General features: G+C 35.6%; 1 protein-coding gene and 1 non-coding gene across 2 annotated transcripts; one reads left to right on the top strand and one right to left on the bottom strand.

The window, feature by feature from the left end:
- Positions 1-4,991: 4,991 nt before the first annotated feature.
- Positions 4,992-6,507, top strand: LOC130955955 (probable carboxylesterase 1). The gene has a single exon (XM_057882970.1). It carries the CDS (start codon positions 5,018-5,020, stop codon positions 6,284-6,286), a length of 1,269 nt encoding a protein of 422 aa, XP_057738953.1. The 5' UTR covers positions 4,992-5,017; the 3' UTR covers positions 6,287-6,507.
- A 13,747-nt stretch (positions 6,508-20,254) lies between these two features.
- Positions 20,255-20,361, bottom strand: LOC130959010 (small nucleolar RNA R71). The gene has a single exon (XR_009078107.1). It is a non-coding gene; the product is annotated as a small nucleolar RNA R71 (small nucleolar RNA).
- Between the last annotated feature and the right edge of the window lie 6,254 nt (positions 20,362-26,615).

The raw sequence follows: 26,615 nt of genomic DNA, 5'->3' as shown, positions 1-26,615 counted from the left end.
TATTTTTGAAAAAGATGTGATTTTTTTAAAAATCTTAAAAGGATAAGATTTTTAAAATTTTTGAAATTGAAATCTGAATTTTTATAGAAAATTTTGAAAAATTTGCTTGAAAATAGTTAGAGAAGATAATTTTTTTATTTTTGAATTTTATGATGAAAGAGAAAAACACACAAAAGACATAAGACTTAAAATTTTTAGATCTAATGTTCCTTGCTTTCGAAAATTTTGGAGGGAAAACACCAAGGGACACTAAACTTAAAAATTTTAAGATCAAAACACAAAGAAGACTCAAGAACACTTTGAAGATTCACAAGAACAACAAGAACAAAAGAAATAACACCAAACTTAAATTTTTTTTTGAAAACCAAATTAAATTTTTGAAAATTAAAGAAAATTAACAAGAGAACACCAAACTTAAAGTTTGGCACAAGATTCAATCAAAGAAAAATTATTTTTGAAAAAGATTTAAAAAAGAAGATGCCCAATTACCAAGAACATAAACCAGCGCTCTAGCCAATTGAGCTATAAATGTAACGTGTTTTAAAGAGGTATTTTTAATAACTAAAAATAAATATTTTGAAAATACACAAGGAAAACACGAAAAACACAGAGAATAGGAAAAACCAAAGATTAAACAAGAAAAATTGACAACAACAATTTGAAGATCAAGAAAAACTAAAGAGCATGCAATTCGAAAATTGAAAGACAAAGACAAGCATGCAATTGACACCAAACTTACAACAAGACACTAAACTCACGAAAAACTAGTTAATAAGGAAAAATAAAATTTTTTTGAAGAAAAAATTTTAAAAAGGATTAATAGAAAATGCAATTCTAGTGACTCTAAACCAAAAAGATAAATTTTTCCTAATCTAAGCAACAAGATTCACCGTCAGTTGTTCAAACTCAAACAATCCTCGGCAATGGCGCTAAAAACTTGGTGCACGAAAATTACTTCACACTATGTAATTTCGCACAACTAACCAGCAAGTGCACTGGGTCGTCCAACTAATACCATACGTGAGTAAGGGTCGAATCCCACGGAGATTGTTGGCTTGAAGCAAGCTATGGTTATCTTATTATTCTTAGTCAGGATATAATATCAATAATAATTTTTAGTTTTAATTGTAAAAAGTAAAAGAACATGAAATAAATACTTATAATGCAGTAATGGAGAATATGTTGGAGATTTAGAGATGCTTTGTCTTCTGAATTCCTGTAACATAATGCTTTCTCACTTTCAAACATGCAAGGCTCCTTCCATGGCAAGCTGTATGTAGGGCGTCACTGTTGTCAATGGCTACTTCCTATCCTCTCAGTGAAAATGGTCCAAATGCGCTGTCACAGCACAGCTAATCATCTGTTGGTTCTCGATCATGTCGGAATACCACAGACAAGGTTTAGACTTTCTGGATTCTCAAGGATGCCGCCATCAATTCTAGCTTATACCACGAAGATTCTGATTAAGGAATCTAAGAGTTACTCATTCAATCTAATGTAGAACGGAGGTGGTTGTCAGGCACACGTTCATAGATTGAGGAAGGTGATGAGGGTCACGGATCATCACCTTCTTCATAGTGAAGCGCGAATGAACATCTTAGATAGGAACAAGCGTGTTTGAATGGAAAACATAAATAATTGCATTAATTCATCGAGACGCTGCAGAGCTCCTCACCCCCCAACAATGGAGTTTAGAGACTCATGCCTTCACAAGGTATATGATTCAGATCTAAAAATGTCATGAGATACAAAATAAGTCTCTAAAAGTTGTTTAAATACTAAACTAGTAACCTAGGTTTACAGAAAATGAGTAAACTAAGATAGATAGTGCAAAAATCCACTTCTGGGGCCCACTTGGTGTGTGCTGGGGCTGAGACTTAAGCTTCTTATGTGCCTGGGCTGTTTCTGGAGTTGAACGCCAGGTTGTAACCTGTTTCTGGCGTTAAACTCTAACTTGCAATCTGTTTCTACCGCTGAACGCCAGACTACAACATGGAACTAGAGTTGAACGCCAATTTACGTCATATATCTTTGCTCAAAGTATGGACTATTATATATTGCTGGAAAGCCCTGGATGTCTACTTTCCAACCCAATTGAGAGCGCGCCAATTGGACTTCTGTAGCTCCAAAAAATCTATTCCGAGTGTAGGGAGGTCAGAATCCAACAGCATCAGCAGTCCTTTTTCAGCCTAAATCAGATTTTTGCTCAGCTCCCTCAATTGCAGTCAGAAAATTCCTGAAATTACAGAAAAATACACAACTCATAGTAAAGTCCAGAAATATAAATTTTGCTTTAAAACTAATAAAAATATACTGAAAACTAACTACAACACTCTAAAATCTACATGAAATTACCCCAAAAAGCGTATAAAATATCCGCTCATCACACGACGATGACAACGAAGATTATCGGGATCTGTAGGGATTTTATTTTCTTGTTTTTCTACTTCATTGTATTCTACTTCTTTGACATTTTATTGTATTCAGACCATTTATTTTTAATAAAATAATTTGTTGATTTTTGCTAATTTTAGAATTTTGCTAACAATTTTGTTAACAAAATTTTTAATTTGACTATTAACTGTGGATTAACTGTGCCAAAAAATATTACTGTAGGATTTACCTTTCGGATAAATCCGACGGTAACTCGGTACCTAAACACGTGAAATGACGCCAAAATTAGTGTCGGATTAATTCGATAGTAATCATCAACTCACTCTCGACGAATCCATTGAAAATAATCATTAACTCAGTCTCGACAAATCCATTGAAAATACCGACGAAAAATCTGCCGGTAATTAGCGTCAGACGAAAACAAAATCGTTGGTACGCAGTTTTCAGCGACGTTTATACCGTCAACTCCCGGACGACGGTAAATCCGATGGTACTCAATATTTTTCTTGTAGTGTCATAATTCATTGACTCATATCCATGAATAAGCACCATGATCATTCAGAAACCAACAACAATAATGACAATCTAAAGTTGAAAACCATGCCAATTGTCAAATATCATTGGAATCGAAACAGCAAAGCAATGCTTAGAAGTGGCACGTGGATGAAATGGAACGCATCAATAATTTTACTGTCTCTTCTTGACTCACCAGAGCACCCACTTTCTCCACCCGCACTGTACCCACGATCTCATTATACCCACCACCGCCACTCGCAACAAACGCTACCAAAGGACACATACGACATATTCACAGCCTCCAAAGCCGTAATATTTAACTTCTCATCTTCATAACCACATTTCATTCGGGTTCGGGTTGTGAGCCTCAACCTGTTATTTCGGGGCTCCAAGAGAAAAGGAAAACTTTGGGAGGAAGTCGGAGAGGGGGTGAATTGGTCATTGTTGTCGGAGGTTATGAGGATTTGGATATTCTCTGAGTCGTGGAGCTCCTACAAGAACTAGCGGCAGTGGGAACAAGGTGTGACAAGACAATGAAGGAGGTAAGGGAGGTCTCACTGTTGAGGAAGAGGTTGGTTACGAGGAACTTTTTTGACATGGACATATGAGTGGTATGAGGGAAAGATGACATGAGAAACAACGACGTTTTTGTAGACATAGAAGATGATAATTAATTCTTTGACCATTTTGAGGTGTACACGTATGCAACGAACATCCATCTCAGCAAAGAGAGGTGCCAGTACACATGGTTACTATGACAGGTCAGAATTTTTCGTTCGAAGTTGACGAAAAAATATCTACAAAAATTGCGTTGTGTTATGAAAATAGGTGACAGAAGAATAAAATGAATTGTTTTTTTTTTATAAAAAGTCGCATTGTCATTCGCAAAAATGAACAAGAGTCAAGTTAGTAGTTCACTTAAAAATTATTAAAAAAAATGATGCAAAAAAGAAAAAAAAATGTAGAAAAAACAAAATAGAATAAAAGAAGAAGGCGCACACGAATCTAAGTATGAGAAGACGCATACAAAAGTGCGTGTATAGAAAAAAAGAATATATACATATACATATATATATATATATATATATATATATATATATATAACATGATTAATGATTTGGTTGAATTTAAAAATACTTTGGCATTAAGTATTTTTATTTAGCAAATTAAAATAGTATGAGTGAGATTTTACTTTTAGTAGTCAAACTTAATTTTTTTTGGGGCTGAACCAAATAAATCAACCAATTTTAAGAAATTAAACTAAATTAAATTAGTAATCGCAACAATTAAAACGGTTTCGAGGGACATATTGATCAAGGGTATTTTGGCTATTGACAAATTTATTTTATCATATTTTGATTTAAAAAACCAATTGGTTCGTCATTTGATTGACTTAATTTCGGTTTACACACTTTTTAAAAGAAAAATTAAAAAATTAATTAAGGCGCACAATATGCCATATTCTTATTAAAAATATTACTAGGCTTTATTTGAGAAATTATTATTTCATGAACAAGAAAAATTTATAGGTGAATTAAGAGAATTTTAAATTTTTAAAGTGCTCTAAAAAGTAAATGAAAAATGTTATTTCATTTTATCATGTTTTACTTTTTTTAATATGTCAATAATAATAATCGACTACCCAACGTTCTGGACAAAATATAGAGTATAACAATAAAAATCTCAGGTTAAAAAAATGGAAACAAACAATATTTATAGAAAAACTGAAATATAAATTGATAATTTTAACTTTACAACATTTCAAAGTTAATGGTTAATTTCGAACAAAATGAAAAAAAAAACATAAATGAACATAAAATAAAAAATAGAAGGATAATTTTACTGCTAATCCGTTTACGTTAATTTTAGACGAGTTTATTTTAATTAAATATATGTATGTTTGGATACGGTGTTATATTTTATTAATATTAATAATAATAATTTGTTGAAACGAGAAAAAATTAATTACAAATTTTAAATTGATCAGGTCAAGGTCTTTTTAAATAATTTTTACGGTGGACGCATTGATTATATAAGTGAACCCTTCGTCCACTTACATCCTCACCAATCCATCACCCTCATCAAACACACAACACACAACACAACAATGGCAACTGCACGGTGCAGCTCCTCCATCCTTCTGAGGACCAAGACCACCCTGCGACCGGCCTCAGCACCTCATCAACAAAACCCTTCGTCCACCTACACCTCCATTATTCAGAACTCTCGCAACCTAATAAGCACCGCAAGAAACAAGACAATTCACACAACAACAATGGCATCGACGGCACGGTGGAGCACCTCCCTCTTAAACAAATATTCTGTCCTCCGTCCGAGGACCCCGATCCTGCCACCGGCCTTAGCACCTCAGCCACAACCCCCTCTATCCACTTACAGCACCACCGTTCATCACTCTATTTCTCGAAGCACTGCAACAATCAAGAAAAAACACGCAACAAGGAGAGTGGAAGCTACCATTGAAGAAAAGGAGGTGTCACTCGAGTTCCCCTTCTTCCGCGTCTACAAAGACGGCGGGGTGGAGTCACTCCATTCCACACCAGTATTCTATCCTCCCTGCGACGTTAAAGACGCCGTCATTTCTTCCGATGCATGTGCACCTGTCACCGCTCGTATCTTCCTCCCAAAAACACCCAACCCCAACAACAAACTCCCTGTCTTGCTCTTCTTCCATGACAGCGGCTTCTGCGCCAGTTCCGCCTTCACCGAGGAATACAGTAACCACGTCGCCGCCATTGCCAACGAAGCCAAGGTCCTTGCGGTCTCCGTAGAGTACGCTAAGTTCCCGGCTCGATCACCGCCCGAGTGCTACGAAGACGCCTGGAGATCTCTCGAGTGGGTCGTGTTGCACAAGGGCGGGGATGGGCCAGAGCCCTGGCTTAACGAGCTTGCCGACCTGCAGCGTGTTTTCATCGCCGGAAGCGGCACCGGCGGTAACCTCTCGCACTGGGTGGCTAGCCTAGTGGGAAAAACAGTGTTACCGAGGGGTGTGAGTGTGGAGGGTTCGATTCTGGTGCACCCTTTCTTTGGTGGAATAGGGGACGATGATCAGTGGCTGTTCATGTGCAAGGAGAAGAACGGGCCGGAGGATCCGAGGCTGAAGCCGACGGTGGAGGATTTACAGAGTCTTGGGTGTAAGAGGGTTTTGGTGTGTGTGGCGGAGAAGGATCCTTTGCTGGTTGCCGGAAGGAACTACGTTACGGCGCTGAAGAAGAGTGGTTGGAGTGGAAGTGTTGAGCTCGTTGAGAATCAGGGTTTGGGACATTGCGAGCATGTTTATAAGCCTTATGAAGACAGTTCTCGTGAGGTCTTGAAAAAGATTGCTTCTTTTATCAATGAAAAGAATTGCTGCTGTTAGCTTACTCATGTTGACGTGGGAGAAATTGAATTTATGTTGGTTTCTTTGTTGTTTTGAAAAAGATTGCTTCTTTTAGAATAAGTGAGTGTAGGTCTCACTCATAATGCATGGTGTGGTTAGGCGATATCATGATTCATGACTTGCCATTGCCATGCACATGTGCCTCCTTTAATTAATATTTTGTTCGCCTAAATACGAAAATACTTGTCTTTCAACTTTTATCCATTGTTCAGTCTTTAAATTTAAATATTTTAATTTTTTAATTTGTTAATTAATCATGTTTTTTATATAGGCAATGCTAGGTAACCAATAACTTTCTTGAACAATATAAAAAATCACTAATCAAATCAAAACACATTATACTTTCAAATTATCCACCTAAATCTTAATATTAGAATAATCATCCGCATGACTAGGTTTGTTGAAGCAAATATCAAACAAGTACAAGTGATCAAGGATGCGCTTAGGAAGTTATGTGAGAACTCAGGATAAAAGATTAGTCTGAATAAATTTTGCGTCTTCTTCTCAAGGAATGTGAACCACAATATCATAAATCAACTGAGTCAAGAGTTAGAAATCTCGTTTACAACTAACTTGGGAAAATACCTAGGTGTGTTCCACTCATCCATAAAAGATGCAATCAACATTACTTCCAATTTATCATCGATCGCATGCAGGCAAGTTCTTATCTCTAGCAGGAAGGTGCACATTGATTCAATCGGTGTTGTCAACTATTCCAAATTACTGTATGCAAACTATGAAGATTTCTACGTTAGTTTGCAACCGCATTGACAAAATCTGTAGAGACTTTCTCTGGGACAGTAGTAAAGAGGAGAAAAGAATTCACCTTATAAACTGGGATAAAGTGTGCAGACCTAAGGATAAGGGTGGGTTAGGAATTCAAAAAGTGCAGAAAACAAATAATCTTTTTCTAATGAAGTTTGCTTGGGGTCTAATCCATAACCGAGATGCTTTATGGGTTCAAGTAATGAGGATGAAATATGGGTGTGGAGAGGAGACTATTCCCCAAATCCACCTCAAAACCAGCAACTCAAATGCTTGGAGTGGAATTGCAAGAGTCTGAGAGAAACTTTCAACATAACTTAATTTGGCGAATAGGAGATGGTAAGAAGATATCCTTTTGGAAGGATCACTGGATTCCAAGGATACACAAGTTAGAGGAGGTTGCTCTAAATAATCCTAGTGAGGAACAACTACGACAGAGGGTTGCAGACTATGCTACTAGCCAAGGGGAAAGGAACTGGGAGGCAATTCGAAGTGTGCTACCAGAAGAAATCATAGACCATATTCGAATAATTAAAGCACCCATAATTGGATCGGGGGTGACACAGTAGGGTGGCTACAGACCACTAATGGAGTTTTCACTATAAAATCAGCCTATGAGTTCTACTACAACGGCAACGAGGAAACAGATTTCTCATACAAACAATTGTGGAAAATTAAACTACCTCAGATGTTAATAGCCTTTACTTAGTTACTCAGCCATGAGGTGCTTTTGACAAACTCAAATAGAAAAAAAAGAGGCTTTACCGAGAATGACAGATGCCCGAGGTGTCATAGAGAGGAGGAGACCTTGTTCCACATATTATGAGACTGTCATTTTGCTTGTAGTATTTGGAAGAGCATGGTAAATAGAGATTATCAGAATATTTTCTTTAACCAGAACTTTAAGGGATGGTTAAGAACAAACCTGAATTTAATCTCTCGTATGCAAAATGGGATTTCTTAGACCATCCACTTTGTTACAACCTGCAATACTCTATAGAGGTGCAGGAATGAGCTTATCTTTGACAATCAGAACATACAAAGTAATCAACTTTGTCATTTAATCACTAGATTATCAGAGAATTATGTCTCAGCCTTTGGCAATAAAGAGGGTTCAATTAATGATATGAGACTTACGAAGGAGATTCAAGTTGGGTGGACACTTCTAGAGGAAGGGTGGGTCAAGCTGAACGTCGACGGTTCTGTGTACCAACCAGAAAGCAGAGGAGCGTATGGTGGTGTGCTTAGAGACCTGAACGGAGAGTTCATTGCAGGATTCTGCATGAATATAGGCTGTTGCAGCATAACAACGACGGAACTTTGGGGGATGTATCTTGGGATCAAGCTTGCAGTTGAGATGGGTATCCCCAACCTGGAGGTGGAATCGAACTCTCACTGCGCTATCACCATTGTTGGGATGCCTTCAGTTGAAGCTCACGCGAACTTGTCTCTGGCTCGTTCGATCAAGGAGCTTGAAACCAGGTTGGAAAAAGTAAAAATCAGCCATGTCTATAGAGAATCAAACTTTTGTGCTGATTTAATGACGAAGCTCGGACACACAATGGAAGAGGGAGTCACCGTCTTTAGGCATCCCCCGTCACTGTTGATGATGCATCTTCTCATAGATATAAGGGGAGTTAAATTCCCAAGAATAGTTGTTGTTTAGCCTTCTATTTTGTCGTTGAGCCTGTGGCCCCTTTCATTATAAAAAAAAAAAGAATAACCATCCGCACACCTAGTGAAATGAACATCCGATATATCCATTGTTCACATTGTTTAATATTTTTATTATCTACTTATACGTTTTCTTTCTATATTTAAAGAAACACTTTATTTTTATTTATTTTAAACTTTATCATTATTATACACTTATAACTAATTTGAAAATAAGTCATCACTCCTCTTTTTCTTTTTTCAAAAATTACGAAAGTTTATGCAACTTTAATTTTTAAAAATTTAGGAAAATTTGACATTTTTTATTTACAAAATTTGCAATATTAAATTTTTTTATTTTAGTTTTATAAAAAACATGTTCCACCTAGATAGGTAGAATTGGCAAAATATGCCGAATTTATTGGGCTAAACTACCAAAAAAATGAACTGAAATAAAATTTTAGATTTGCCAATTTTCAAATACCTGCCAAATCTGCATCGTCAAACTCGCGGGCTTTGGAGGGGTGGGGCAGGCTGACTATTTTTTTAAGAAAGATATTTTACCATTTTATAGCATCTTATAAATATAAAATTTTGAGAATTCGTAATAACATGGTTATTATTATGAATTATATGTGGTGTATTTTGATTTAAGTGTGGTTTGATAATTTGATGTAGATTTATGGAATATGAATTATATTATTGTATTTGAGATTTAGTATGATTAATATTGTGATTTAAGTGTGGTAATTATTATGAATTGTATATTTATTATTTAGAGCTTAAAAATAATATAATAACTGTCATAAATTCATTAAATTATATATACTCATTATAATATTATTAAGAGCTAAAAAAAGAGAGGGCGGATCGGTCTCACTACAAAAAAAGTGTTAAAATGGCGGTTATTTTTGAAAATTACGGCGGTTAGAACCACCATTATGACCAAAATTGGCGCCTTCAAGAAACGCTGTTATTCTGAGCACCATTCTGATTATTACAGCGATTTTTTGAGGGTTAAAATGGTGGTTTGTAACCGCCATTATTTTCGCATAAAATGGTGGTTTTTGCATTATTTAAAATGGCGGCTATAACAGCCGTTTTTACCAGGATGTTGTGGCATCATTTCTATTTAAAATGGCAATTTTTAACCGCCGTTTTTACCATTATAACTGCCATTTTTACTAGGTTATAATGGCATCTTTTATATTTAAAATGGCAGTTTCTAACCGCCATTTTTACCAAAATATAGTGGCATCATTTTCGTTTAAAATGGCAGTTTTTAACCGTCATTTCTACCAGCGTATAATGACATCATTTTTATTTAAAATGGGAGTTTCTAACCGTCGTTTGTACCTAATTATGATGACAATTTTATGCTTTTTAAAATAAGATTGAAACCACCAATTTAAAGTGATATTTTCGAAATTCACTTAAAAATATCGTAATAACCAAAAGGCATAGCCATAAATTAATTATCATAAGATGATTTTTAATTCATACATGATCCAAAAGTCATAATCCAAGCTATAATTGAAATGTCATAATTTAAAAACAAAGTATTAAAGTAACATTTTTCAATAATACGTCTTAACATATAATCCTTAATATAAGTCTTAACATATCAAGCAAGGTCATGTTTCCTTGTTGCTTGCTCCAGAAGACCTATTTCCTAACTCTTTTGGTGATGGAATCCCACTCTCTTGATCCAATCTCTACAACAAAAATATAATTATTACGAGCACAAGAAATACAAGAAAAAGGCATATATTGATATATATTTTAGGTCTGATTTAATTTATAAGAAAAAAAAAGGAAAAGAAAATACACAAAAAATGTTACAACTGTAATTTTTCATTATTTTATTTAAAGTCAAATGCTGGAAATTAAGAATGTAGGTCCAAAAATCCTAAACTAGTTGACACCAGGGAACACAATATGACATTATCTAATAAGAAGCAATTATATGTTTAAGATATGTTCTGTTGGCAGATAAGTTTAGCACTTGAAAGTTGAAAAGGCATAATGCTATTGGTTTTTCTTCTCTAAGATTTTCATGTTGTGAGAAATCATCCCCACCCCCAGAAAAAGCTTACATGGTTAATTATAGAGACATTTATAATTTTATATTTAATCCATTCTTTCACACAAGAATCTCTTCATCAAGTTAAAGCATGGGTAATACATTGACTTATCTTACATTGTTTTAAACTGTTAATATTCAAATTTTATACAGAAAATGAGATCAACTAGAAGCTTTGCTGTCATTTTACTATCTAGAAAACTTTTTGTACAAAAACACAAAAATAATTTTGTATTTAATCATGAACATTAAAAAGGATAAATAATCAATTCCAACAGTTGTGATGTAATCATGTAAAAGGAAAGAGCTGATGTATACAACATAATAATTAACAAAGATGATTCTACCCCTTGAGAGTGAGCTACTTGATCTTTCAATTATTGAGTATCATGGAGGAACAAGCCTATGACTCATGTAATGATTGTTAATCACTTCACCTATCAATTAACAACCTCATGTAATGGTTGTTAATCATCTAATTTCAATCTTACAAAATTTACTTAAACAAAGCACCAGAAGATCCGACAACCATATACATTTCAGCAATTATAAAAGAATTTAGTAATATATGAGGAGCAACAACAATTCCAAACACCGTTCTATGCAGACTGTAGCATATTAAAGCTATAATTGATACAGGAAACTATATCAATATTCAACATATTTCTTGCAATGTTTTTAATTTATGAATTAATACATAAAGCAAAGGAAAAAAAGGATAATTGTATTTGTACCTGTGAAACTTGTTGAGTAGGAAACATTTTAGGCAATTGTGTTGGAATTTTACCTCCTTCCTTAGAAGCAATACAGGAGACTAACGCTTGCAATTGCGGTTTAAAGGTATCCAACTCTTCTTGCACATTTGGACCACAAGTAGATGATGTGCCAGCATCATTTGAAGAACCTAAATTCATCTGACTAATCCTTGTAATGTTGTTCTTGAAAGCAACTGTTAGAACAACTCCCATACCTAAACCTCGAACATGACCAGGGTGCTCTTTCCCAAAAACTACTCCAAGAGCATCAAGAGGAGAATTAACAGTTGATTCCATTAAATCTTGTCTCAATTTATGTAAACTTTACAAACAAAATTAGTTACAGGTTTCAAATCACAAGATTTTCATTTTTGCCCTTTTTATTTTTTAGATAAAATAATAGTTGGAAATAAAATAATTAATAAGTATAGATGAAATGTGAATTATAACTAAATGAAAACCTAAATATAAATTTCATACCATAAATTAATTTAACCTACTAACTATTCTGACATGTGTTCATCTTCTCCAATGTCATCATCTAGTAGTTCATCATCTACCTCATCTCTTAACAATGATAGATTATCACCATTTTCAAATAAAGAATCCAAGTTTTGCTCTTACCATGGCTCATTCTCGCATGCTTCATCATCCTCATTTTCCCCCATATCATATGAGTCTCTTGGCTTCAAATACACGACAACATTCCAATCTTTATTCACTTCATCATTGACAAAATACACCATTCGAGCATGTGAGACTTCAATATATGGATCATCCTCCTCTCGGTCACCACTGTGTATTATTCATGAAAAATTAACAGAAGTAAAACCCCAACTATCCTTTCTACAGCCCCGTTCTCTAGTGGTGTCATCCCATTTACATTTAAATAAAATAACCCGAAATTGGCCATTGTAGTTTAGTTCTATAATATCTTCTAATTTGCCATAATATGACAAATCAACATTCCTAACATTAGCATCACTAGCGCTAGCAATACAAAGAGTTGAAGACATTAAGAAAACTCCACTATTCTTATTCTTTAACCCATTGTCTCGATTGATAGTTCGAAAGGAGAACCCATTGATACTAAACGTAGAAAACCTCTTGGCATATCGTGATGGACCCCTTGCTAAGTATCTCAAATCCTCATGCACAATATTCCTAATGTCTGGGTTCATAAGCTATTATGATAGAACAACATATTAGTTATTATATCCACAAATACTGCTCAATATTAGCAAAAAATGATCACTTTTCTATTTACATGTGTAGAAAACCAAGTAATAAAATCTTTATTGACTCTTTTTTCTATCTCTATATTTGAAGGCCTTCTACCCTTAGATCGTCTTCGTACAAAATCTTTGAAGTCACTGTCAGATATGAAAGTTTAACTCTAACTAAACAACTATTTTTCAAGTAAATAAAAAACATGTACGCAAATTCTTAAGTACTTACTCAATGAACGGTTTGACATATAGATAATTTAGAACCACATAGCGATGTGCTTATTTTTTTTTTTCATAGGTGACAACTCAAATACTGTGAAAGCTCCCTTAGAGTTACCCATTTGTGAAAAAAGTGAATCAACATTAGTACTGTAATTACCATTCAGACGATCATCAATACGTGGTGGCCTATTAAATCTTGTCTCAACCCTTTTTAGGTATCGAGAGCAAAATGTAAGAGCTTCTTCAGCCACATATCCCTCAGCTATAGAACCTTCTAATTTAGTTTTGTTTCATACATAGGACTTCAAATGTCCTAAATACCTAGTTTGTATAATTGGCTTTAGTAAGCAAGATATAACTAAGTGACAGGTTAAGTGAACAATGATTGAAAAGAGATATTTACCTCTCAATAGGATACATCCACGTATAGTGTACTGATTCTCCAAGTTTTGCTTCATCAACTAGTTGACAGGTTAAATGAACTATGATTGTAAAGAAAGAAGGAGGGAACAACATTTCTAAATGACAAAGGGTAAGGATTATTCGAGGTTGGAGCTTCTCAAGTTCTGTAAGACTTAAACTTTTAGAGCACAATTGTTGAAAGAATGAAAACAACTCTATTAGTACTGCAGTAACTTTATCTGGTAGTACATTACGTATGGCAATGGGTAATAATTACTACATAAGGACGTGGCAATCATGGCTCTTCAATCCAGAGAGCTTTCTTTGCTTCAGGTCAACACACCGTAAAATATTACTCGAGAGACCATCTGGTACTCTAATATTCTTTATAGTACGCAAGAATACATCTTTCAAGAAATTTAATATTGTGAACAAAGATGGATGATATCTCCCATTTTCATCTGGCCATAAATCTTTCCTTATACCCATTTCTTTAAGTTCCTTACGAGCTTTGAGATTATCCTTTGACCTTCCAGTCTTATTGAGCAAAGTGTATAACACATTATAGCAAACATTCTTTTCAATGTGCATGACATCTAGATTGTGGCACAATAAGTTAGACTCCCAATAAGAAAGATAAAAAAATATGTTTTTCTTCCTCCACATCCCCGATTCATCATCTTCTTCAACAACTTTTCGTCGAGTCCTCTTACCTTTACTTGCCTGTAGTTCCTTCCCAAATGAAATATTGATGCCTTCAAGTTGTTCTAATACTGACTATGTTTTTACTGCTGGGGGATCCCTCAACTCAACTTTTTCATTAAATTTTGCACGACTTAGCCTAAACTTATGACCCCTTTCTAAATAACGGTGATGCCTCAAAAAACACCATTTTCACCATGCTTTAATCTATATGAATCAGTGTTGAAGTTACATGTGGGACAAGCATATTTACTGTGTACGTTCCACCCAGATAAGTTACCAAGGCCTGGAAAATCACTAATTTTCCACATTAATGCTGCTTGCAATGTAAACATTTCATTCTTGAACCTATCTAATGTTTGAACACCATCATGCCACAACTCTTTTAACTCTTTGATAAGAGGTTTTAAGTATACGTCTATGTTGTTCCCCGTCATTTTCTCTCTGGGAATAATCATTGACAAGATAAGTGATGTTGGCTTCATGCACTCCCATGGAGGTCGATTGTATGGAATAAGCACCACTGGCCAAATGCTATAGTTTGTACGCATAGCTCCAAAGGGGTTGAATCCATCAGCTGCAAGACCAAGACCTACATTTCGAGGATCTTCGGCAAATCTATCATGAAGTAAATCAAATGTCTTCCAAGTTTCAGAATCCCGTGGATGCCTCATCTTCGAATCTTTCTTTTCTGCCGAAGCATGCCATCGCATTGATTGAGCAGTCTTAGAACACATGAATAATCGTTGAAGTCTCGATTTTAGTCGAAAGTATCACAAGATCTTTGCCGGTTTCTTCTTTTTAGCATCACTCCATTTAGATGTTTTGCATCTTTTGCATTCTTACAAATCTTCATCCTCTCCCCAATATAAAATGCAGTCATTAGGGCAAGCAGGTATCTTGGTATAATTGAGATCTAATTTGTTTATGATTTTCTTGGCCTCATAGAATGTATTTGAAATCTTGGCATTTCCAAAAGCATCTTTTATTAACTTGAGAATTTTGGTCATGGCTTTGTCGCTTATTCTGTATAAACACTTTATGTGATACAGACTAATCAAGAAAGACAGTTTTGAATACTTTGTGCACCCTTCATACAATTGCTCATTACCATCTTCCAATAACTTGTAAAATTCTACTTTTTCTCCATTGTGCTCTTCATTTTCTGCATTATCTCCATCTCTATCTTCTATGTTATCTTCATCTCCATCTCCATCTTCTATGTTGCCTTCATCTCCATCTCCATCTTCATTCAAGTCAGGTTCAACAACTCCAAATGCGTCATTGAGCATTGTTACTATTGGATGTTGAGATGTTGAATCATCTTGTACAATATGACTAGTTTGATGAGCTTGTGACCCAAGTCCAACTGCTTCTTCACCATGCCAATACCAAACTTTGTAGTTTTTAGGAAATGGCTTGACTATTAAATGTTCAAAAACTTTCTCTCTTGTTTGCCACTTGCCAAAACCACACACCGGATAAGGGCATTTAATCTGACGATCCCCGAGAGATCGATGCTCAAAAACAAAATCTAAAAACTTTTTTAGATCATCTTTATACTCATGCGTGATTCGTGGTTTTCCAATCCATGACTTATCGATTGACATGACTAAGAGAAAATATAAATAGGAATTTTAAAAAATCTATTCATTAATATATATATATATATATATTCTAAAGGCAAGAAATTTATTCTTGTATGCGGATATTAGATATTAAAAATTTACTTAAATAGTATTCTAAAAAAAAAAAGAAAATTATAATTATCTCTTTTAAATGATAATTTTTCTTCTTTTTTCTTTCCCAGCAAATATTAAAACTTAAAGCTTTTAAAGTAAAGTAGCTAGTAGCAAGAATTGAAGAAAATCTTAAACCTATTTCACATGAAAAATTATCACCAACATATTCATGTTAGTTAAAGCAAGTTAATTAGTTATTTAAATAATCAAACAACTGGTTACAAAAGAACACTAAGACACACTATCTGTTTTCAATTAATTCTTTTTAATCCTTGATTTATGATTATTTGATTAGTAAGAATGTTAGCAAAATTGTGTGCAATATCAGAAGTATTTGATAAATGAAAACTAGCAAAGTAGCAGCAAATATAATAAATATAAAAATAGAGAAATTTAGCAATTGCCATTCTATATAACACGGCAATTCAGGTTGACGCCACAAACAATTTCTCGTCATCATTATTATTAATTAATTGTTAATCTAACTTATTATTATTAGCCTTGAAAATTATTTTCATAAGATACACCAGTAACCAATAGTACCCACTGCACCTAACTAGTTTTCATAACCATTCTTGTTCTTAGAACTGCTTTTTTGGGATTCAGTTATTAGACTTAGTTGGTTCTCACATTAAGGGAACGAAATTAAATAGAATGCACTTTAAAATTGACTCTAGAGATCAAAATAATAAGTTAGTTATTTCATTTTTCTTTTTTCCTTTTTACAAAAAAATAAAAAATAAAAAATAAAAAAAAGAGCCCAAAGCATATTTCTTTCCAATATATTCAGATAGTTTAATCTGAAAAGGCATAAATAATACATTAATAATGAGAGAAAGAAAAGGACTTCACTGGCTGGCATTTTGGTAATATTTGCTTAGGCTGGCAGAAATATACCTTGATAAATTCCTGATAAAAAACAACCTCTGCTTCAAAATTAGGTGCTGTATTCCCAACTAATGGAAGCTTACTCTACAGAAAGAAAGGACCAAAAAAGAAGTACATTAACTTCTTGCATCAAGCAGACGGAGGAAAATAAGGCCAAAAAGGACTTTCCATTTTATACTTTTATCATTTAAGTTAGTACAGTTAGCGAAGAAGACGAAGACCCTCACACAGATTATAGGCAGACTACACACTACCATCCTTGATGCTCATAACCATAGGTGGAAGAATCAAGGCCATGCATATTGTTTCAAAGTATTTAAGCATTCAAATTGGGATTTAGGTCTGCTGTCCCAACTTGTTATCTCCTTCTCCCTCCAATTAAACCACAAAACATGTATCAATTTTGTTAATGTAGGTTAAAAAGAATTAAAATTAATTCATCCATTAATCTAAATGTCATAAATATATTGGTGGTACATGTATTGGCACATATTTGTAGTACAGCAGATCGGAATGTACTTTAGTATTACAAACATTTTGCAACTGAGTGCAGCAACTATATATCAATAAATATGCTCGAAAAATGCAGCAAAGATAAACTCAACCATCAACAGACCTACAATAATCAATGCAGTCACCCACATGAACAAGATATTCTATATATTAGAGTACTTGGTGGACATAAGTAACCTTTTATTGTAGTTTTACATATGTCATTTGAAAGCATTCAAGTTGCAGTGAGTTGTTAAAATCAGTTTGCAATTAAGTGCAACAGCAACAACTATAATCAATGTCAATTTTTGACTAGTTAATAAGCTCAAAAACTGCAGCAAAGATAAATTCAGCCATCATGAATGCAACTCATGTTGAATTTGACACTGAAATCCGTAGATAATTCAGGATGTGAGTGAGGCTTGTGAAAAAGCTTTTTATATACAATTTCTATGCAGAGAGTAGTTAGTAAATTTCTTCTATAATAATTCAATCAATACAATTCTACAGCAAAAGAAATTTCTTTAGGAGTGAAAAGGGATACAGAGAGTTAAGAGTTTTATGTGGCTTGTGACTGATGCGTGAGTATCTTGTCTATCTTTTCCTAGTAAATTTGCATCTAATTTGTTGAGTTTAATTAAGAATTAATTATATTTTAGCCACTATGGATGCTATTTTGAGTTTTGTGCAATTTTATTTATTTTAGGTAGCATTCGGAGGGATTTGATGAAGTTTCTGCAGAGAAAAAGAAGAAACCAAAGAGATGACCAGCGAAGACCGACGCGGACGCATGGCTCACGCGACCGCGCGGAATGGAGAAATCCCAATGACGCGATCACGTGCCTGACGCGAACGCGTGGACTGGAATCTGCACAAATGATGCGAGTGCGTGGACGACGCGGACGCGTCACATGCGCGATCTGCAATTATTCAGAAAACGCTGGTTACGATTTCTGGGCTGTTTTTTACCCAGTTTCCAGCCTAGAAAACACATATTAGAAGCTGTAGAATTGACAAATCAAGTGGTCCCCATCCATAAACTGAAGATCTGTTAATTAATTCGAATTTAAATTCAAATCTTATCTTTTAGGAAAAGATATTATTTTTAATTTTTGATTTTAAACCTATTAGGATTAGTAATAAATAGAAACTCTGTATATTTAGACAGGTACCAGATTGTTACGAGAACCCTTATTTTTCTTCTCTGAACCATGAGCAACTAATCCTTCATTGTTAAGGTTAGGAGCTCTGTCTATTTGTAATGGATTAATTCGTTTGATCTTTCTAATTTATTCATGTTTTGATTTATATTTCAATAATTGTTTTCGCTCTTAATTTAATGAATATTGGGTGGAACGGAAGTATGACCCATGTTCTAATTGAGTTCTTGTAAAACTTGGAAAAGTTCTTTACTTGAACAACAGCTTGGAAACATATTATACCGAATTTTTAATTGTTTGTATTTAATGGGATACGTGACATATAATCCCTTTATTTGTGGATAATTAGGATTCTTTTGGCATATAAACTAGAAATTGATCATCACCCCCTAATTGGAATTAATTGACCAAGGAATTGGCAGTTAATGAATTTTAGAGGAGACTAGAAAGGTCTAAGGAATTAGAGTCTAGTCACATATAGTTTGCCATGAAATTATATCTTGCATGATTAAATTAGTTAGTAATAAAAGTTAATCTGAAAAATAGATAACTCTGAAACCTTAACTGTTTTCTCCATATTTTATTCCCAATTTATTTATCTGCCTGTCTTTGATATTCTGAATTTACACTTATACCTTTTGAACATCTCAAAACCAATTTTTGCTTGCCTAACTAATCAAATCAACCAATTATTGTTGCTTGATCCATCAATCCTCGTGGGATCGACCCTTACTCACGTAAGGTATTACTTGGTACGACCCGGTGCACTTGCCAGTTAGTAAGTGTGGGTTATAAATTCCGCACCAAGTTTTTGACGCCGTTGCCGGAGATTGAGTGTGATTAACAACTATTAGTTGTTTGATTGCTTAGCTTAAGCATTTTAGTTTTAATTTTTATTTAAATATTGTTTTATTATTTTTCAAAAAAAAAAAGAGAAAAAAATTTTTTTTTACGTTAACTTTTTTTTTGTTCTTTTTACACTTCCCTCTTTTTTCTTTTATTCCCCCTCCCCTGTCACGTTTTCCTTCTTTCTTTTCTTTTTGCTTTTTTTCCTTTTATTAAATAATAATAATAATAATAAATAAAATAAAATAAAATAAAATTTCAAAAATTTTTTTAATAAATAAATAACACCAATATTTTTTTTAATTTCTGAAATTAAGTTTGGTGTTACCTATTTATTACTTTTTTTTATTTTATTTATTTATTTTATTTAGTATTTTTTTTATTTATCTCTTTACACAGGTTACCTCACTGGAAATTCTCTACACTCTGACGTAGAGATTCCCATTCTTTCTTGTTTTCTGTTTGTTTATGCGTAGGAATAGAGACAAAGAACATCTCTTAGACTTTGATCCTGAACCTGAAAGGACTTTCAGGCGACGTTTACAACAGGCAAAATTGTACAAGGCTGCAGAATCCACTATGAATGCTAACAATGCTGATAATCCCAATGCGACAAACCCGAATGGAAATGAGCAACAAAGGAGAGTGCTTGGCTCCTACTCTTCTCCTACCGCATATCTTTATAGAAAAAGCATCGTGGTGCCTCCTATTACTGCGAACAACTTTGAGTTGAAGCCTCAACTGGTCACCCTGGTGCAACAGAACTGCCAGTATCATGGTCTTCCCCACGAAGACCCAAATCAATTCATTTCAAGTTTTCTGCAGAACTGTGATACTGTGAAGACAAACAGAGTAAACCCAGATGTGTACAAACTAATGCTCTTTTCGTTTGCTCTGAATGATAGAGCAAAACTATGGCTAGATTCTCAACCCAAGGAAAGTTTGGATACTTGGAACAAGGTGGTTACTGAGTTTCTCACAGAATTTTTTCCACCAAAGAAGCTGACTAAGCTTAGGATGGAGGTTCAGACCTTCATACAGAAGGATGGTGAGACTCTGTATGAAGCTTGGGAGAGATACAAGCTATTGACTAGGCAATGCCCTCCAGACATGTTCTCCAAATGGACTCAAATAGACATATTTTATGAAGGCTTGGGTGAAATGTCCAAAATATGCTTAGACAATTCTGCAGGAGGTTCATTGCACAAGAAGAAGACACCGGAGGAGACTATTGAGCTTATTGAATTGGTTGCTAGCAACCAATATTTATACTCCTCTAACAGGAATCCTATGAACTCTGGAACCCCTCAAAAGAGAGGCGTGTTGGAAGTAGATGCTATTAATGCTCTTCTTGCTCAGAACAGGCTGATGTCTCAGCAAATAAATCTACTTACTCAACAGATGGGTGGCATGCAAGTCTCAGCTATCAACACCCAAAATCCACCACAGGAAGTCTCCTATGACATGGCAGGTAATTTTGTGCAAAATGATAATTATGATTATGCTCAACCTTCTTTTGAACAGGTGAATTACATGGGGAGTGGTCCTAGGAATCCCAACAATGACCCATATTCTAAGACATACAACCCGGGATGGAGGAATCACCCAAATTTTGGATGGAGGGATCAACCTCAGAGACCTCAGAACTTCAACAATAATTCTCAGGGCGGTTTCCAACAGAACAATGATTTGGAAGCAATATTGACAGGTTTTAGACAGGAAACCAGAGCATCCATCAAGAACCTGGAGATTCAAATGGGTCAAATAGCCACCAGAGTTAATGAAATTGATCAGAGGACCACTAATAGCCTTCCTAGTAACACAATTCCAAATCCAAGAGAGGAATGCAAGGCTATCACTGTGATAAGTGGACAAGTGGCAAGTGCAGAAGCACAAGTTATGCAGGAAACCAAAGCCTCCATTAGAAATTTAGAGGTGCTAGTAGACCAACTGAGCAAGCAAATACTTGAGAGGTCTACAAGTGCATTTCAAGGTGACACAGTGGTAAACCCAGGAGAATATTGCAAGGTTATTCAATTGAGAAGTGGTAAAGTAGCTGGTTCTGAGACCAAGGTCAATGAAGAGCCAGTTAAAAAGGATGCTCCAGAGGAGAAGAAGGAAGAAGTAGAGCACGCCCCTCCAAAGCGTGTGGACAATCCATTCCCAAACTCTCTTGACACTTATCCTACACTGCCAAAGGCTCCTGAGTACAAGCCTAAGATGCCATATCCTCAGAGACTTCAAAAGGAGACCAAGGACAAGCAGTTTTCAAAGTTCTTGAAAATCTTCAGAAAGTTACAAATCAATATTCTTTTTGCTGAGGTTTTGGAGCAAATGCCTATCTATGCCAAATTCATGAAGGAGTTGTTGTCAAAGAAAAAGCGTTTAAAGGGAGATGAGACAGTAGTCCTGACTAAGGAATGTAGTGCTGTCATTCAGAATAACTTGCCAAGGAAGATGCCAGATCCAGGGAGCTTCCAAATTCCATGCACCATTGGGAGCACAACCTTTGAGAAAACCCTATGTGATCTGGGGGCAAGCATAAATCTAATGCCCCTATCTGTGATGAAGAAGCTGCAAATCCAAGAGGCACAACCCACAAAGATAACATTGCAGATGACAGATAAATCTATGAAGCCTGCATACGGATTAGTGGAGAATATCTTGGTCAAAGTGGATAAGTTCTTCCTCCCAACAGACTTTGTGATTCTGGACACAGGGGAGGATGAGAATGCCTCTATAATTCTAGGAAGACCATTTCTAGCCACTAGAAGAGCTCTGATTGATGTAGAAGTGGGTGAATTAGTGCTTAGAGTGCATAATGAGCAACTGGTCTTTCATGTCTTCAAAGATATACATCCAACAGGTGAAGAAGAGAGGTGCATGCAGGGTGAGCTTATTGATCCAAACCTTCAAAAATTGCCTGATGATACACAGCAGAATCTGCAGCTCAAACCTCCCTTGATAACAGTCAATAAAATCCCTCCTGACATCAAACCTAAGTTTGGTGTTGGGAATGCATCATCTACCAAGGAAGAGGTTCCCAAAAAAAAGAAAGTACCCAGAGGATGGAGAAACAAAAAGATCCCCACTGAAGGTTTCTCCCCAGGAATGAAGGTAGTGTTGACCAGCAATCCAGCATGGGTTTATACAGTAATCAGAATCCTCTCTCTGGAACATATTGAGCTACGTTATGGAGATACAGGAAAAAGTTCAAAGTAAGGGGTGAAGAGCTGAGCCCCTATGATCCTCCTCCTTAGAGGAGCTGACCGTCAAGCTAGTGACGATAAAGAAGCGCTTGTCGGGAGGCAACCCGATAATTTCGTATCCTTCACTATTTTTTGTAGTAATTTTTTTTAGTTATTTTATTTTTATTGAGTTCTTACTAATTTTCTGATCATGCAGCTATGTTCTCCCAGGAACCGAACACCTCAAGCTATATAAAAAAAATGCCATGCGACACGACCGCATCAGCGACGCGTCCGCGTCGCAAGGAGAGGGGAGAAAATAAAAACGAACAGAGAGTCACGCTGGAGCGTGGTTGGAGGCGTGCCAGTGGCATAAATCGCCCCACGTGACCGCATCGCCGACGCATCCGCGTCATGTGGGAATATTAGCCTCCCACGCGACTGCGTGACCCACGCGGCTGCGTGCCCTGATTTTCGATGTAAAAAGGGTGCACAACCAAATATTGTGCTAGCTTGGTGCTAGACGCATAATCTCTATCACGCGAACGCGTCGCCGACGCGTCCGCGTTATTCCCTTCTGAAGCCACTCACGCGATTGCATTCCCCACGCGATCGCGTCACCCCAAATTTGGCAAAAATTTAAATTCGAACAGAGAGTTGTGCAGGCGTGAGGCTGCATTCGCGCCCGAAGCATAACATGGGTCACGCGACCGCGTGACCGACGCGACCGCGTCAACTAACTAAAACACAATCACGCGAACGCGTGGGTTGCTTGCGCCACACTAGTTCGCCGCCTAGTTTTCTTCCCTCTCTCTCTCTCCCAATCCTAATTCTCTCTTATTCTTTTATCCTTTTATTTTTATCTCCTCATAATATTTGTCTCTTCTATTTTTAGTTCTTATTTGCTTGAGGACAAGCAAACCTTTAAGTTTGGTGTTGTTGGACACTGCGCTTATTGGTTTTCTGGCACAAAAGGGAGGCGAATCATCTTCACTGAGGAGCACAACCTGAAGAATAAAACGACCACTAGGATAACTAAGGTGATTGATTTCCTTTCATATTTTTTTCCTCCATTCTTTTTCTATGTTATGTTCTGGTTTTCTGCTATTTTGTTTTGTTTGTTGCATGATCCTTTATTAGTTAGAATCCTAGGACTAGTTTAGTTTCCTTTTTTTTATGCTGAAAAGATGTTTCATGTACCACTCACTGAACTTGAATCCAAAAAGAAAAGAAAAAGAAGTGATGTATTGCATGAGAAATTGAGTTTAATTCTAAGAATAGTCTTATTTACTTAAATGTGGTGGTATTTTCTGTGATTTTTGAATGCATGATATGAACAGTGCATATTTGAATTTGAATCAAGAGATGTTGATGTATAAGGAACAGGAATTTAGAGAATTATTATGACTTCTCTGAAATAAACAAAAATTTAATCCCTGAAGCAAAAGAAACAACAAAAGAAAAAAATAATAAATAAATAAATAATAATAAAAGCAAGGTCCAAGGCTCTGAGCATCAATGACTAGGGAGGTCAGACATGATTATAAGCTCAAAGAGTTGTTTCCCTAGTCATATGCTTGTGGTGTGACTGTATCAAGTAATCTTTGAGACAGAACACTTAGAGTCGAGACCAAGTGCGTTTAACAGAGTATGCCAAAGGCTTTGAGCACCACTGTCTGGGAGTAACTGAAAGAAAAATCAGAACTTAAAGGGAGTTCCCCAGTTAAGTGCTTGTGGTGTTTTTATGTCAAGTAACTCTTGAGACAAAACATTTAAAGTCACGGCTAGGCTCAAGGTGCAAAGCACCAAAGAAAAATAAATTAAAGTAAATGTTTCTGTGTTCAAGGATTAAACTGAAATGTAAAGATCAGAGAAATTCATAATATCATCCGGATTCTAATTCTGAATGACAATAACATTCTTGATTCAAAGGAGAGTGAGATGCCAAAACTGTTCAGGATTACAGTTGTAAACCCCACTATAAGAAGAGACTTGAGCCTAATCGAACTCTCATTCTCATGCAATTTCACATCCTAAGCTTATATTAGTTATGGTTGCTTGAGGACAAGCAACAGTTTAAGTTTGGTGTTGTGATGCGTGAGCATCTTGTCTATCTTTTCCTAGTGAATTTGCATCTAATTTGTTGAGTTTAATTAAGAATTAATTATATTTTAGCCACTATGGATGCTATTTTGAGTTTTGTGCAATTTTATTTATTTTAGGTAGCATTCGGAGGGATTTGATGAAATTTCTGCAGAGAAAAAGAAGAAACCAAAGAGATGACCAGCGAAGACCGACGCGGACGCATGGCTCACGCGACCGCGCGGAATGGAGAAATCGCAATGACGTGATCGCGTGCCTGACGCGAACGTGTGGACTGAAATTTGCACAAATGACGCGAGCGTGTGGACAATGCGGACGCGTCACATGCGCGATCTGCAATAATTCAGAAAACGCTGGTTACGATTTCTGGGCTATTTTTGACCCAGTTTCCAGCCCAGAAAACACATATTAGAAGCTGCAGAATGGACAAATCAAGTGGTCTCCACCCATAAACTGAAGATCTGTTAATTAATTCGAATTTAAATTCAAATCTTATCTTTTAGGAAAAGATATTATTTTTAATTTTTGATTTTAAACCTATTAGGATTAGTAATAAATAGAAACTCTGTACATTTAGACATGTACTAGATTGTTACGAGAACCCTTATTTTTTTTCTCTGAACCATGAGCAACTAATCCTTCATTGTTAAGGTTAGGAGCTCTGTCTATTTGTAATGGATTAATTCGTTTGATCTTTCTAATTTATTCATGTTTTGATTTATATTTCAATAATTGTTTTCGCTCTTAATTTAATGAATATTGGGTGGAACGGAAGTATGACCCATGTTCTAATTGAGTTCTTGTAAAACTTGGAAACGCTCTTTACTTGAACAACAGCTTGGAAACATATTATACTGAATTTTTAATTGTTTGTATTTAATGGGATACGTGACATATAATCCCTTTAGTTGTGGATAATTAGGATTCTTTTGGCATATAAACTAGAAATTGATCATCACCCCCTAATTGGAATTAATTGACCAAGGAATTGGCAGTTAATGAATTTTAGAGGAGACTAGGAAGGTCTAAGGAATTAGAGTCTAGTCACATATAGTTTGCCATGAAATTATATCTTGCATGATTAAATTAGTTAGTAATAAAAGTTAATCTGAAAAATAGATAACTTTAAAACCTTAACTATTTTCTCCATATTTTATTCTCAATTTATTTATCTGCCAGTCTTTGATATTCTGAATTTACACTTAAACCTTTTGAACATCTCAAACCCAATTTTTGCTTGCCTAACTAATCCAATCAACCAATCATTGTTGCTTGATCCATCAATCCTCGTGGGATCGACCCTTACTCACGTAAGATATTACTTGGTACAACCCGGTGCACTTGCCGGTTAGTAAGTGTGGGTTATTGATGAGCGGATATTTTATACGCTTTTTGGGGGTAATTTCATGTAGATTTTAGAATGTTTTAATTAGTTTTTAATAGAATTTTATTAGTTTTTAAGCAAAAATCATATTTCTGGACTTTACTATGAGTTGTGTGATTTTTTTGTGATTTCAGGTAATTTCTGGCTGAAATTGAGGGAGCTGAGCAAAAATCTGAGTTAGGCTGAAAAAGGACTGCTGATGTTGTTGGATCCTGACCTCCCTGCACTCGAAATGGATTTTTTGGAGCTACAGGAGTCCAATTGGCGCGCTCTCAACGGCAATGGAAAGTAGACATCGAGGGCTTTCCAGCAATATATAATAGTCCATACTTTGCGCGAAGATAGATGACGTAACTTGGCGTTGAACGCCAAGTATATGCTGCTGTCTGGAGTTAAACGCCAGAAACACGTCATGATCCGGAGTTGAACGCCCAAAACACGTTATAACTTGGAGTTCAACTCCAAGAAAGGCCTTAATTCGTGGATAGCTCTAGTCCCAGCCCCAGCACACACCAAGTGGGCCCCAGAAGTGGATTTCTGCACCAATTATCTTAGTTTACTCATATTTTGCAAACCTAGGTTACTAGTTTACTATTTAAACAACTTTTAGAGAATTATTTTGGACCTCATGACATTTTCAGATCTGAATTACATACTTTTGACGGCATGAGTCTCTAAGCTCCATTGTTGGGGG

Source organism: Arachis stenosperma, chromosome 10 (genome assembly GCF_014773155.1).
Source record: "Arachis stenosperma cultivar V10309 chromosome 10, arast.V10309.gnm1.PFL2, whole genome shotgun sequence".
NCBI lineage: Eukaryota > Viridiplantae > Streptophyta > Magnoliopsida > Fabales > Fabaceae > Arachis > Arachis stenosperma.
The sequence above is the reverse complement of the archived record's forward strand: the minus strand, read 5'-3'. Positions and strand labels throughout refer to the sequence as shown.

Bases quoted from the DNA above. Each gene is read 5' to 3' on its own strand.
- LOC130955955 (XM_057882970.1), top strand. From the start codon at position 5,018: ATGGCAACTGCACGGTGCAGCTCCTCCATCCTTCTGAGGACCAAGACC.